This window comes from Epinephelus lanceolatus, chromosome 10 (genome assembly GCF_041903045.1).
Source record: "Epinephelus lanceolatus isolate andai-2023 chromosome 10, ASM4190304v1, whole genome shotgun sequence".
NCBI lineage: Eukaryota > Metazoa > Chordata > Actinopteri > Perciformes > Serranidae > Epinephelus > Epinephelus lanceolatus.
The window spans coordinates 6,770,174-6,785,786 of NC_135743.1; the positions used below are offsets into that span (position 1 = coordinate 6,770,174).

Sequence of the window (15,613 nt, forward strand, 5' to 3'; positions counted from 1 at the left end):
GGCACCAGAGACGACCGTTACTCATCCAGATGTACCGGGATGACGAAAATAAACAAGTGGTGACTCCCTTCCTCTGAAGCTGCCATAAAGTCAGAATATGTGTCCATTCCTCGATTACCAGGTAAGTTACTCACGTCCCTTTAGTCCGTAAGGGTCCACTGCTGAATAGAATCAAAGAGGGTTTTCGTAAAAATGTATCCATGAATGAATATTGAATATTGTTTAACAGGATAAAACGGTGTTGTGTCGATATGCCAGGTGCCGTAATCCTCTTTGACGCCTTGTCTCTTGGAGCCACATTAAATGAATGGTTGACTGGTTCAAATAAACAATTGGATCATATTTTCCGATCTTTGCTGAGCAACAGTTTTGTATTGAATGAATTAAAGGCCTGTCCCATATAGACGCCTGTTGAGTTCAGTGATTTAAGCAAATAGTAGCCCGGGCTACTAATTGAAATTTTACGATAGCTTGACTGATTTAGCTAGTAAGCTAGCTAGTATGTTCGCCATACTATCCATTGGCTATCAACACAGGTACTCTTGCTGCTGGCCTTCATTCTACTTAACTCAGACCTGTTGTCCTTGTTCATGGTCACTTTTTTGTGCCATCTAGTGGTAGTAAGAGCACAATACACTAATCCATGTAAAAACAAGATGGCAGCCATCTCGGCCAAGTTAGTCTGCAGCTAATCCCGAAACAAAAGTGGAGAAGATAAAAAATCTGATCAGATTTATTGGTTGAAACTTGATTATTTATGATTAATAACATATGTAGTTTGATATGGCAACAAATTTGACCAACTTTAGCAACGGCAACAAGCTAATACGCTGTTAACTGAAAAGTAATCATTTGAAGACAAGTATTTAGTTTTTTATAGTCCTACTAATCCCAAATAGCAAGGTCTATATGTGTGTGTTCCCTCTTAAAGTCAGTGGGTTTTTTGAATTAGGTTAGATGTCTGAAATTAGGTTGGTAATTGACACAAGCTTAAGAAACGGTAACGTTTTGTTCTATATCATAAAATATGACAGTAAATACCCCACTCGTGAATTTTGAGGCTTTTACATGTCTTTAAAAATGCGTTGCTAACAAGTAGCTAAATGAAACTGCGGAGGGTCGTCAAGCCGACCACAACTTTACAGCATCATTGTGTTGGGGATGTTAAATCATGTGACCGTAATGTAGTTTGTTTATAGCCTAAAGTTAGCTTTTTACTTCGGTGACTGAATTCAGGCTTCAAAAATCATAAAAGTGGGATCATATTGAACACAACATGTAAGTATCATAAATGGTTGATTGCCTCAGAGTTTGTTTTCTGCAATAATCCAAAATCCAGTGGAAAGATCACATAGGTTATTTGACAAGGGAACCAACGTCATCCCCAGAGCACTCTGTTATAGATTATATTTTAAATTTTATCTCTGCCTGATCAGCATTTTACTTTCTGAGTAATATAACATTGAGTTCCCGGTGTATAAACCAGAAAGCTGCAGAAAAACAGCAAGATTAAAACTCTCCCCTCTACTCCAGCTTTAAGGTCAGGACACTCTTTTTTTTATCGTCCATGTGTGTGTGTGTTAGGAAGCAGTGTTTAGTTTTTTTGGAAGCTGTCCTCAGTTTTGCCCAATGACCTGTGCTTTACTTCCAGGTCACTGCCTTCTGCGGGTCCGGCACTCCCAACAATGTATCCCTTACAGGAGAGGGAAGAGCTGGCCGTTCAAGCAAGTCCCTCTGGAGACTCTTCAAAACACAGTTACCATGGACACAAACTTGACCGGGAGAGGAGTGAGGAGTGTGTTTGTGTGTACACACACTGTGCGCGAGGAAAACGAGAGGGAGAGGGGGTAAAGACAGGACTGTGTGTGTGTGTGTGTGTGTTAGGGGAGGGGGTGTGCAGGTGCAGTTTGCATGTGTGTAACTTTAAAAGCATGACAAAATTATGCGTAAGTTTGGTGCGTATTTCCTGTTGAAAAATAACTCCAAAAGTCCAAACTTTTTTTTAATTATAAAAGCGCACGACACTTGAATGTGACCATTGACTTCTCCGATGCTTACCGCCTGCAGCCGTGCGTGATTGACTGCCAGCAATCTGATCCAGTGAAAGACATTGACGACCAATAGGAAGCGGAGTGCGGCTTGTTTCCATGGGAGGCCCCGGGAGGCGATGCCAAGCCGCTAGAAAGCAACACAGTGAGCGGGGAGAAGCGCAAGCAGCAGCCGGGACTGTGGAGATCCTGCAGCCGCTCCGTGGCACTCTGCGCGCGGATGAAAGCGAGGTCGCTGGGTAAGTACGTGTCAGTTTCTCCACACTTCCTCTGCTCCATAACTTTATTCTATCGTGTAAAACATTTCGGCGCGCCCTGCAGCCCAGCTCGCTCCTCGATTACGCACGAAATTTGCAGATTGTCAACTTAACTTTACAGCATCGCCGGAGGTGTTGTCGGTGATTTCCGTCTTAAAACCATCGCAAGAGGTTCCTGAACTCAACTGTGCCTTAATGAATGAAACTCAGAGACATCCATTCATGTGCTCTGTCTTTCTGCTTTCTATCCATCTCGCTTCTTTGAAGGGTGACCGGACAGGAGACTCTGAGGACTCTGCTCGTCAATTAAAGCCACAGCGGTGCAGCATGGATAGATTTCACGACCAGCAAGTGCCTTACTGTAACTCCAAAGTGAGTTATCATTAACCAAAAAAACAAACTTGGAAGCAAATCAAATAACAGATGCAGAACTTTCACATCATCTTTAATATCTTTCCTGCTTGTTCTTCTTTCTAATACTTTTCTATTTCTTCTGATCTCATCTCTTGTCTTTCTTCCTGCTGCTGCCAAGACTCATTTCTCTCTCAGGGACCATTTAAGTTTCATCTAATAATCAAAGATAAACAGCTAAACAAGGTGCCCACTACTACACTGTTATTGGTCATGCACCATGTTAATTATACCTGAAGCACAGGTCCCTTTGCATGGCTTTAAAAGGCATCAATGAGTGGCTCTTTCAGTTGCATGTGTGCAGCAGCCAACAACAGAATCACTGCTCCAATGAGGAGAAGAATAAATTGATTTGTGTCTTCTTTCTTTTTTTTCCTTTGTTTTTGTTGCAGAAGCCGCAAGAAAAGACAACGAGCTGCGAGAGGCCAGCAAATGACAGAAAGAGAAAATTCATTAAGTCCGACCTGGCTTTGGACACTGAAGGTAGGCAGAGGGCAGGGGGAGAAGTTAATTTCACGGCTCCTAAACATTTAGCAAAATTCAATTGGTTTGTGGCCACCTGCGCTGCTAACTACAGAGTCTCAATTACAACACAGCGGCCTGTGATGAGTCTCACAAGGCTCTGTCAGTGGTCAGAGACACAAATTGACTTGTTATTAGCTGCACACGTGCCCACTGAGCTCCAATGGCTCTGACGGCGTATCAGCCCGCTGTAATGAAGTCAGTTGTTTCTGATGCTCCTCCAGGGCTTTGACTGTGTTTTTTAACTGCCTTCAAGCCTTGTTCTCTTGCTTCGTTTCCCCCCCTTCCAGAGCTCTTCCAGGACCTCAGTCAGCTGCAGGAGACTTGGCTGGCGGAAGGTGAGTGTTTTAAATCTCGAGCAAGAAAAGGAGGAGAGATGGGTAAAAATGGATAGGTTGTGAGGGGGGAAAAAAGCTGCCTGGAGTTACAAGCCTAGCGTCGCAGTCCAATTAAAAGCCTGTGTGGAAGAGGCACCTTGTGTGTCATGCATACATTAGAGACTGTGAGAGAGGGGTCTTGAGGGAGACCGAGGAGGCTCTACCCAGAGAGTGTCATCACAAATTACCAGGAGAAGGCTCTCCGACGCTCACTGTCTCTTCTGCTTTTGGCAGGAGCTAACACGCTGCACGCCAGCAACCGCCACCACCTCCACCTCCACCAGAGCTCTGCTGTAGCCTACCGGCTCTCTCTCTCTCTCTCTCATCTGCTCTCCCCCTTTCTCTCCCTCCCTCTCCCTCTCTCTCTCTCTCTCTCTCTGCTTCCTCTCAGCACACCTCTCTATCTTCTCCAGCTGTACCATCACCTTGTCTTCTTCAATTTCATTTCTTGGCGGCAAGAAAAAAAAAAAAAGAATGGATCTATAATTTTTCTTTTAATCGCAGACTTTTAAAACACCAGAATCAGTCTCTCAAAGCAACGATTGATTTTTACAGAAAAACATATTTATCAATTTCTTTGCTTTTTTAATATATTTTTTTCTCTAATGGCAAGACTTGCTCATTGTGGTCTAACTGAGACGTGATGCTTCAGGATTTAAGTGCGAGTGTCCTCTTTCCACCGTGTCTGCAGCACCGAAGTTTTGGTTAGTGGTGAATATTGTTCATCTTATTGACTTTTTTTTATGTGCATGTGCATGTTCCACTTGGCTTCTTTGCTTGACTGTTGTATTTGCATCTCACTCAGATGCGAATTTCTTTGAATATTGCATGTAATCTGAAAGTTTGTATCTCAGTAGCGTGCATATTTTAGAGTTTGGAACATGTTCAGGGTTACTGGAAGTAGTTTTTGATTTTAAATCCAGACAGTGTGAATTTGTGCAGTGTGTAAGCACATCATTGCTTGGAACAGGGGATTTAAAGTAATTTTTGCATGTATATAAGTCAAAAAGTAAAGTATTTTTTTATGCAAATTGACCAAAGCAGTGGTGTTAAAATTACGTTTATGACACTTGGTAATGATAGAAGGCATCTTCCCTTTACTACACCGTACTGGTTTGTACATACAGTGTTATAAGAGTAGAAAAACCAAATTGTTTTGTAGTAAAAGTTTGCGTTAATTTATTTTAAAAAATAATTTATATGTGAAAAATGTAGTGCTTTAAAAAAAAAAAAAAGCTCAGTTTTAATGTGTAAAATTACTGTTAGGGTTATTTTTAGTCTTTTAATTAAAATTTGGATAATTAGAAGTTGTGAGAACAGATCCACATCTAATGTACGAAGGCTCAAATATATCTTTTTATCAATATTGTGCTGTTTTATTTGTGTAAAATAAGCCAATTAGAATTTGAATTTTTGAAATTAAACATTTTATATCATGTCATTGCAGCAATAAAATGCCAGCTGTATCTATTTCAACATACCAGTCAGTGCTCAGGTTGTAAAGCCATAATTCTAGCTGTAAAGTAGAACTCTCAAGTGCACGCTGTAATTCAATCAACTTTAATACTTTTTATAAAAATAAGGATTGAGGCGTAATACATCCCCTGGAAAAGTGTCAGGAGAAATTTTAGCTTGCACGCCTCACACAGGTGAAGAAGACTCTCAATCATTTATGGGCTCCATCTATTCTTTAACACATTTGAAAATCCTCGCAGTGCAATCCAAAGCTTTTAAAAAATGAAAAGTATGCTTTGAAACAGATATTGGAGTAGTTGAGTAGGTGAATCTGAGCAGCAGTTAGATTATGAGGCGGCGCGGCACGGTGCACACCGCAGGGCGTGTAAAAAGAATAAGACATGATTTTAATATTTCAGTATCCAAAGTGAGAAAAGAGACGGCGGCGGCTGATAAGAGGTATTACTGTTAAAGATTACAGTTCTGCCTGTCATGGATCAATGTGATGATGTGCGCGTCCAGATTGTAGATTTAATGAATGACTTCCTGTCCATTAAGATGAAAAGGAATACCTTCCCATTTCTAAGATTTATTAGTTCAGGTAATTGGAACAAGAGGAGGAATTATGAGAGACAGACTGAATTTCCGACTCAAAGACCGAGAGGTTGAGGGTGTTTGTCAGCTGACAGGCGCACGCTTGACCCCCACAAACCACTTCTCCACCTCCACCTCCACCTAGGTTTTTTTTTTTTTTTTAACTTAAAGTACCTTTTCTATTGGGGGAAAAAAGTCTCATTAATTCTAGAGATTTCTTATCTTTTTTTTGTTGTTGTTGTTTATACAGTGATATCTCACAGCATAATTTGTCTCTGAAATCAGCGCAGGCAAAATGTGAAATTTGTTTAAAACTCCACCTCGTTTGCAGAGCTGTCGCAGGGTTTAGGAAACGCCTCTGATTGTGTCTCCTGCTCAGGCCTCGTGTTTACAACTTCTCCTTTTTCATCCTTGCTCCTTTTTTCCCTTCTGTCCTTCCTTTCTCTCTTTTTTTCTTTTTGTTTTTTTGTGAATGGCGGCAGATTTCCAGCTCTGCCGTTCTCCCCAGGAGTTTGTTGCAGAGATCAGCTGGCTCATTCACAGACTGAGGCCGGTGACTCATCCATCCTGTACTTCCTTTTTGGACACAGAAACACTGCTGCCTTCTTTTTTTTTTCTTTTTTTTTTGTTTCTCTTCTCTCTTTGTCCCTTTTCCAAGTTAGGTTTTGTGAAGTTTCTGCAAGTTTGTTTGAGTTGTAATCGTGAGACGAGAGCTCTCTCTGAGTTCCATTTTCATTTGCGTATTTTTCATTCTTGTGTCGGTTTTGCAGATGTGTATGTTGTGGTTTTGACTACTGAAGACAAAAGAGAAAAAAAATATGATTTAGAGAGTCAAAGCTTTGAGGCTTCAGAAGATTTGAGTATGCCTTAACATGTAAGGACTTCCCTTCGTATTTGTTTTCACCTAATAGATAATTCAAATTATCTTGTCGTGGCCCTTTAAGAAAGCAGGCAACAAAGTGGAGTAATACAGCAAACTTGTTTCCAGATCAGACGTAATTAAACCAGGTTGAAATACAAATTGCGTTGAAAGCAGTTGCATACAATAGAGAGTTGATGGCTTTAACCACAGCAGAATCTGGAGTGAAGTCATTACAAGTCTTTGTTTGCTGCTCTCTGCACCCGCTTGACGTTGTTGGAAAATATGGAGCAATTTCTCCTCTTGATCTGTTGATTGTTTACTCTCCTCAATTCACACCTCTGGTGAGAAAAAACATCCCTGATCACATCAAGAGTGACAAAAAAGGAACATCAGTGATTTTTTTTCCAAGATCTCTCGACATGTTGAGGCATGTTACTGATCCTGTGATAATGAGGATCCACCTCATTGTGTGTATAAATAGACGTGCTAATGACACATTTAAATCTCCTTTTGCCTTTCGCCAGAGAGAGACGAACTTGAGGGACACGGAGAACTGTCACTGAGTGTAAATATGTGTGATATAAATATGTACATGTCTAATTGGAGCCGGAGCAGTGCAGACTTCATTATTTTAGCATTAGGCCGAGTGCAGGGGCGTTTGAAGCGCAGGTGAGGCATTGGAAGGTTTGGAACAGACCTAACTCGGTAGGTACAGGTGGATTCACCAGTAGGGAAGAAGCCAATTAGATACTGTTAACAATGGGTGTTTGGCTGCTGGCAAGGAGTGAGAGCCGAGGCTGCGGAGCAGTCAATGGACAAAGCGACCTCAGGAAGTGGAATTAGGAAGTAGACGGCCACCTAAAGCAAAATATTAAATCCCTCGCAGGCTGGCGTTTGTTGGAAAAATTACATTCTACAACTTCTTTCGTAAATCAGGGAAAACATATTGCTCATAACATTTCAAGGTTATTTTGTACATGGTTGTTGCCAGATCTGTAATTATGGTGCATTTCCTGGCTGTTCACAAGTCTTTTATTTTTCTATTGTTAAGCTACAGAACTCTGATTTTATTAAAACAAGTGAAAAAATAATAATAATACAAATCAACCTGAAATGTTTTAGATATGAGTGTTTGTATGTTGAGACAAGACTGTTGCACTAAAAGGAAAACTACATTGAGATTTGGTTTAATTAAATTTTAAGTCACAAAAATGGAAATCTGAACAACTACAACCGTGAAGTCTTCATCTGCTGAGGAAGATTGTGTAAGACGATTGAAAGCTCTAAAATGTCGACTAAACGGACTTTGTTGTGAGATTGTTTTGTTATGTAAAATCTAATTTGATTATTTTTTAAGGAGATGATTTGTTAAAAAATAATCTAAATTTTGATGTTTCTAAAGTAAAAAATACAAAGACTTCTAGAGTTTAGTTTTGATTTTTTTTTTTAGTTATGACAGCATATACAAGATTACTGCACTTTTTTTTTAACATGGGCACCAAGGAAAAACAAAGTACTCCTTGCCCTGATTTCCTGTAAAACATATTTTTCGCAGCTGTGTTCTTGAGCCGACAGCAGAGGCAAACAATGCTGGGATAAGCCAACCTAATATCCCAGGAGACTGTTTGCCAGAGGAGGGTACTGGGCTGCAGAGAGCTGTGATCAATGCTGCGTTGTCCATCAACATCAGAAACAATCATTCCCTTTCTTCTTCTCTTGCTTGTGTCTTTAGCTCAAGTTCCCGACAATGACGAGCAGTTCGTTCCAGACTTCCAGACTGAAAACTGTGAGTAAGAGGCCACGTCTCTTTTCTCTCTCTGTGTCTGTGTGCACGTTTGTGTTTATGTGTGTGAACATCTGTGGTGTTTTTTTTTTATCTTTCCACTCGTCTCGACTGGTGTGTTTGTACTCGGGGAGAGTGCATGTGGCGGTGTGTGTTTTTCCGTGTCTCTCGGTACCCTCACCTTTGCTCGCACAAGTGCTCTCTGGAGAGCTGCAGCAGTCTTGCGGGTCTGCAGACAGGTGCATGGGTGGAGGAAGGTGGGGGTGGGGGGGGTGTCCTTCTCCCTCTGTCTCTCTCTAGCTCTATATCTGTCTCTCCCTTCCCTCTGTTGCTCATGTACCTCTCACCACCACTCAGATATTATTGCACTGTGATTTATTTGCATAAACATCACAATATTGTGGCAGATTTTTTTCAGGGGGTTGAAGTGATATTTTTAACTCCAGGTAGGCCAAACTGCTGTCAATTGATGGCTTTTTATAATAAAATCTTTTAAAAATTGCTCCTAGGTAACCTCTCCTCGAAGAGCTTTTTGTGCAAACCATCGAGTGTGGTTAGATTTTCTAAATCTGGCAGTTTAATATTAGTTAATACTACATTTATCCTTCCCAGTTGAAGGCTTGTTGGCCTTCTGGTATACAGCTTGAAAGTAAGCATGATTTTATTTCCTGCTTTCTCTATTTTTTCCCTGCAAGAAAAACAATTTCTAAGAATACTCTCCAAGAGTTTGATAAAAAAAAATTCCATCGCTGGACCTGAGCTGATCTTACACTCACATTAATAAGGACGAGGTAGTTAGCCGTACTTCACCTGGTCGTGCACGGTGGCTGCACATGGTGACTGGTGACTTGGCACGGTCCACTTCTGGGGGAAGTAGTGCCAAGGTGGGGACAGAAATGGAGTGAGTGGAGCTCAGTGGGACCCGGAGCGAGCACATGTCTTTCAGATGAGCCAAAACGCCCATGAAACTGTGAGAAAAGACACAAAATAAGTCTTCCCTATGTCCTCTACGCCCTTTAACCTGGAAGTAAAGTTGGACAGAATACAAAAGTGTGAAACTAGAACAAAGAGAAAAGGTCACATTTGATATTGTCATTGGAAATCTCCTAGTCTTAGATTGTACGATTTTAGAAAACATAAAGCTAGATCTCGGACCTTTTAACCCCTTGTGAGCCAGATCACAGCCTGAGATCCTCCAGCAGGTTCCTGTTGGTTGCCTAGATTAAAAACCAGAGGGGGGTCTGTGTTTTCTCTCTGTCTTTTTATCATCAATTCTCAGGTTGATGAGAACACTTTCATCATCCTTTTAAACACTTCTTACAAATCTTGCTTTAATGTTACAAACTTAATGCATGCCTTTAAATGTCATACCCGGATTTGCAACTTTTGTCGTCGATTTTGTTGAATTTTCTTCATGAATTTATTTATTTAGACCTATTTTTGCTCCTCATTCTGAACAAAGACGAGCTTAGAATAAGTAAACCATAGTTGTGACGAATCCTCCCGTGTCCTTGAATATTTTGCCCTCTGAGATCCTTTTCATTCATCTTGCTTGACTTTGTATTGTTCAGAATGCCACAGCAATAAATATAAAACCTGACCCATGGGTGTGAATTACCTTGCCCTAAAATCCAAGATGGAGGAGCGATGTTGGTGTACAATAGAGAACCAGAGGTCACCGAGACTGTCCCGTTGTCCTTCAGAGGTAGCCAGGGTGGGTGGCCATGGTGGCAGGAGACTGCTGACCATCTGAATTGTCCTGTTGGCAAACCTGCAGCAGACTGGAGAGGCACTAACAGATGGCGGGAGGGTGAGGGCACCGTGGTTGGGCACTCGAGCAGGCATCCCAGCCGGCAGCTCTCCCATATGGGTTTCACCGAGCCGAGAGATGGAGGGGCGGACGGTGGGGTTGAGAGACAGAGATGGAAAAAGATGTAGCTAGAAGTTGTGAGACTGAGAAGAGAAGGACAGTGAGTAAGAGTGGAAGTAATTACATGTAGTAAATCTCAATACTGCAACAAAGCAGCTTCGATGGGTACATTAAGAACAGTCCTAGCGATATACTATATTCTCCTTATTGTCAACAAATCCTACGAAAAGACCCAAACTAATCAGCGTATCAAAAGACGAACATCTTTTTCCTCTGTGCTACAGAGCTCCACTGTTGTCGTCAAACTGTTAAAGAGTTCCCAACAAATGCATTGTTTACTCCTCCTTGAGTTATGTTTCCTAAAACCTAAAGTGCTGAGCTGTTTCAGGAAATTGTGTACTGGTATTTAAAATTTGAACGACATGTTTGTGACCTGTTTTTAAAGATTTGTGGTACATCTTTAAATGAGTGCGCATGGGGGGCGAATTACTGTAAGTTTTTATCTTTTCATGGGATTTGTTGGCAATTAAAAAATACAAAATAACAGCAGCCTTGTCCTGTAAAATATTTCTGTAGCCCTTTACTTGAAAACAATTGGTGTTGCACTGAGATATAAAATAAAAAAAACTCCATTGCAGTTTAATTAATTGTATTACTTTTCATACAGCATTAGCATCAGTTGTAAATCTTACCTGTATCAAAGTTTGTTTAAACCAAATATAAAGTTACCTATCTTCAATTGTAAAAGCTGGAGCACGTCTTTGACGGAGGCATAGCTAGCGTTAGCCAAAATGTATTTTTTCCTGTTGTGTTGCTAGCTAGTTTGCTATTTGTGCTAACTAGTTAGTAGTATTAGCAAAAAAACAATTAGTGTAGCAACAATAGCATTTCTTTAGTGTTATCTGTAAATGCTGAAACATGCATAGCAGAGTTAGCATTGGCCAAAATTTGTCCAGTTGCGTCTTTAGCCTAATTGCTAGCTAGGAGGCTGTCTGTGCTAGCCAGTTGATAGCATTAGCAAAAGAAACAACAAGCCCTGCTGGCAACGGACATTAAAATGACACCAGAAAGACGTTGCACTGTTACGTCAGGCAGATGTTAAATTTTGGTTAGAATGAAAATGAGGTTGAAGATATTTTAAATGTCTAATGACAATAGAATTTCAGGTTGTATAGACATTTTGCGTTTTCAATATTCTAGGTCAAGATGACGCTGGCATGAGATGTTTGGAAGATGTTGGATTTTTGTTACTTAACAGTACAACTTAAAACTAACAAAATGTTAACGTCATCTGTCATCAGTATTCAACATCAGTTAATGCTGACATTAGACGTTGACGTTAAATTTTGGTCACCAAATATCACAACCTAAATTCAACCAAATTTTAAAATGTAAAGACAGTTGTAACCAGCTGAGAGTGTGGCAACAGTTGAATTTCTTTTATAAGTGTAATAGTGTTAACTTAAAATGCTGAAACATGTCTTTGAGAGTAGCATAATTAGCACTAGTCCAAAAAATAATTTGTCCGGTTGTGTTGTTTGTTTTTATTTTCAACTAGCTAACGTCCCTTGCTATTTGTGCTAGCTACATGGTAGCATTAGCAAAAGAAACAACTAACGTGGCAAAAGTATATGTATTTTTTTCATATCAACATATTCTGACAGGAGTTTAATGAATTGTTGAATCTTATTTTAAGGAAAATAAAGCCATTAAAATATACAGTATGTTTTAGAACAGTCCTAAATGTTCGCCCTAATTCTTTATTGTTTTCTAACTGTACTCATACTCTATTTTGGATTAACTACTTTTTATTTTTCATGTAGTTATAGTTTTACACTGGTAGTTTTAGCTCATGATTGCTTCAGTGAACTTAACAGCAATAGTAAGCGACAGTATTTTTTATATGTTCTGGTAATCTGTTTAGTTCACAGCTAGAATGAGAAAATGGTGAAACAAAAATAATGAAAGAAACGAATCTGTCGAGGCGACTGTAGCTTCAAAGATTGTGTCAGAAAGACAGCTTTGAAATTCCTTTCCCTGTGTGTAATTTTATATTTCCATGGCCTTAGATTTATCACCTCTCGAGAAGCCATGACAGTTTGTCTCAATGTCGACTACGCACTCTCCATCCATGCAGCACAGAAGCAGCATGTGAGCGGCCTCGAAGCAAAAGTGTCCTCGGGCTGAAGGAGGAGAAGGAGAATTTTCTTTGTCTCCAAACTCCGACACAGATGCTTACCATTAGCATAACTTAGCAGGGAACGAAGGAGTAGAGGAGGTGTAAAATGAGGCCACACGTTACCAGCCGATCTGAGCCTCCATCATTTAACAGCAAAGGCGAGCACCTACAGTAGGTGAAAATGGAATGGAAGGTTTTTCGCTGTTGCCAAAAGACCTGTATTTTTTTATGAATGGACTGGAGAAATATCTGCCAAACGTAGGCTCTGGTTCTGCCAAAACACACCATTTGTACCTGAGAATAACTGAACGTTTGCGGCCAAGAGTTCTTTGATAATGTACCAAAAGGATTGCCAGAAAAATGGCAATTAATATGGAATTATTAGAACAAAAGTTGAGAAGGAAAATTCATTTTGACCCTGAATAATTTCCTTACGTGTATAACAGAGCTGAAACGAAGGACGAATTGTCCTTTTAACGTGACCTTATTGTTTATTCTGTTAAAAGCAAAGATTTTTATTGACTCTGTGCACCAAATACCAAAGAAAATTGCAGAATATTGGAGTTAATGACACAGAAAAAAACAAAAACATTTGCATTCAAAATAGACCCAGTAATTGTTCTAACTGCTGCTACTTTTAAACACCCTACCATCTCAGTTAATCAATATGTAGATAATGAGAGCAATCAAGCAGTGATGGGCATGACATTCTGGACTAAAAAGGAAGTCTCTGTTTTAGTCAGAGGCAATGCCCTTGCTATTGATTTGTGTACCTTGGCACCCCACTGACGAAATCTATTGTGACATTTCCATTTCTAATTTAAGGCCCTGTGCTGCTGCACACATGGAGCTGTTGCTAATAGCTGGTGTGATGCATACAGTTAAACACAGCATTTTTATAGATGTATTTCTGTTAAATAAACTCATGTTGATTCAGTGTTAATTGAAGAAAAAAAAGGCAGTTTAGGATGAGGTGAGCTGCACACCAGAAGTCAGGGGCACGTTCTGAGCCCAGAAAACAAAATAAATGTATGTTTATTGTAGTTGGTAATTAAAGAGATGCTGATTATGATCTCGACATTCAAAACTGAGGCACTGTTTTGACTCTGTAAGCCTTTAACGAGGCTCAGCCATGTCAGCGTCGTCAAAGGTCTCCCCTCAGGAAGTGTCTCTTTGACCTCCGATCGATGACCTGGAAAGGTCAGGCCCCCAGCGAGGGCTGCGAACAACCCCTGAGCTTTGTCATGCCGGGCCCGTGTGGCCCGTCCCCCAGGGGCTCGGCTGTGCGTCAGATGGGGTGTTGGCAGATCGACCCCTGCTCGTACGGCAGCTGTCAGTCAGCCGTGAGAAAACTCCCCAAAACATCCTCCTCTCTCAGCCCCTCGCAGCCGCAGAGACCCTCCAGACTGTGGGTGTATTTGAAAGAAAAATACTCCCAAACCACAGATTTGAGTCTTTTGGGTCATCGAGTGTCTAAATGTTTGTACTCTAGTTGAACCAGGAGTTGATGGATTTCCTTTCTCCGTTCATGATTTCATGTTTTTAACTCAGGAAAAAGGCCGTCTCTCAGCCTGGAACGTCAGTCAAAAATCATTCCCCTCATTGCTGTGGGATGCTGTGGGGACGGCCTCACCACCGCTTTGTGTGCAGTCGCGGTGAGACGGCGATCTGCGAGGCAACCCGAGCCTGACTTCATTCTGACTGACTGGGTTTTCGTCAGAGGCGCAGCCAATTGGATTAGCGTTGATCATGACTTGAGATGATGGCATGTTAATCAGGACTGATCAGGCACTTAACAGCCTCTCAGATGCACCAGGCTCACTGTGGGGCCATAGGTAGAGAGCCCCCGCACCCCTCCCCCCCCCCCCCCCCCCCTTCAGATCAATGAGCACTGTTGTCGTCGTCTGGAACGTATTGACAGCCAGCTGAAAGCAGATAAAGCATTTATAGGAGCGTGCTGCACACCCAGATTTATGATTGTCATATTTCACTAACAGAGTCCCTGTCAGGAAAAAGGCAGAAGAAATGAGATTTGAAGTGAGCTGTTTGTGTAAGTGATGTCACAGAGATGTCAAATCTGTTGGCGGACGGATGCTTGGAGAAGTCTTTTAACTTCAACTTATCCATCATGAATTCTCTTAATCAGTGACGGCCTGGTAATAATTCATACAGTTACACATATCAGTATCTGTGCAGCAGCGTGGCTGTTTGACGTGGTCTGTACTTGACTACGAAAAGCAAGGGTCAGACAGCTTTGTTTGTTTTTTAATAATATATAAATACCAGTCGTGTTGTCAGGATACTGGAATTTTTACTTTTGATACAACACCTTTAAAAATATAAATATTTAAAACCATTTTTCGATACCACTGGGGGAAAAATGACATTGAGGGCATACAATAACAGGCCTGAAACCTGGAAAAGTCATCATTTCCAGGCCTGGAAAAGTCACTGAATTAGTAAAAATCATTGAAATTTTTGGAAAAGTCATGGAATTTGTTGTGTGGAGGGAAATTGTTATAGTAATCTTTCATGGATAACTCTTCCACATAATTTAACATTAGAGCAAATTTATTTTCTGTAGCTGCTGACATAACGTTGTTCTAATATGCATCAATGTGTGACATTTTGTTTACCATCTCGTACGTTTCCCCATTCTCTCCCCATCTTTCCTCTCCCTCTTTACGTATGCCAGTTTGCTGAAATTATGTTTGAATAGAGTTTGAATCTGAAATGTTAAAAAAAAAATACACCCTGCAAGTAGAGCAAGAACAAAAATAAAATTATAATAAGCCCTTGAAAGTCATGGAAAAGTTTTGAAATTTTGTCCATGAAATGTGTGGGTACCCTGTAATTAATTATTATTTTTTTCTATAACATGACAACTTGTCTCTTCTTTGGTAGTGGCAAAGATCAGCATGATGACTGCAGTAAACATTAACAATAAGAGAGAGCAAGAAAACACAGCTGGTGCCGGTGTATTGATCCTGTGGAAAGAGGGTATTCAAACCATTTTTGAAAATTATTATTAAAGGGTTAATTGCAAGCAGACAACCAATTACCAAAAAAAAGAATACAATATATATATGTACGTATACAGCATGACTTAAGACCTTCTTTTCTCATTATCCTTTTTCAAACAGTGTGTACCTACAAAGTTTCCTTTAACTATTTTACATTTTGAAAGACAAAGCAGCCAGTGTCTTGTGATGGTTTTCTTATCAGCGGATGAAACCATTTTTAATTTTTAGAATC

At 40.5% G+C, this 15,613-nt stretch overlaps 1 protein-coding gene across 6 annotated transcripts in view; it reads left to right on the forward strand.

The window, feature by feature from the left end:
- Window positions 1–2,153: 2,153 nt before the first annotated feature.
- etv1 (ETS variant transcription factor 1) overlaps window positions 2,154–15,613 on the forward strand; it is a 30,278-nt gene continuing 16,818 nt past the window's right edge. For 2 of the 6 annotated variants that reach the window (XM_033641507.2, XM_033641508.2), the window contains exons 1-5: window positions 2,154–2,287; window positions 2,573–2,677; window positions 3,109–3,199; window positions 3,529–3,576; window positions 8,259–8,312. In XM_033641507.2, the coding sequence (XP_033497398.1) occupies window positions 2,633–2,677; window positions 3,109–3,199; window positions 3,529–3,576; window positions 8,259–8,312 (238 nt within the window). In that variant the 5' untranslated portion in view covers window positions 2,154–2,287; window positions 2,573–2,632. Of the gene's footprint in view, window positions 2,292–2,572; window positions 2,678–3,108; window positions 3,200–3,528; window positions 3,577–3,635; window positions 4,320–8,258; window positions 8,313–15,260; window positions 15,359–15,613 lie in introns of those variants that run through there. The other 4 variants (XM_078171378.1, XM_078171379.1, XM_033641510.2 and 1 more) reach the window with 4 other exon arrangements.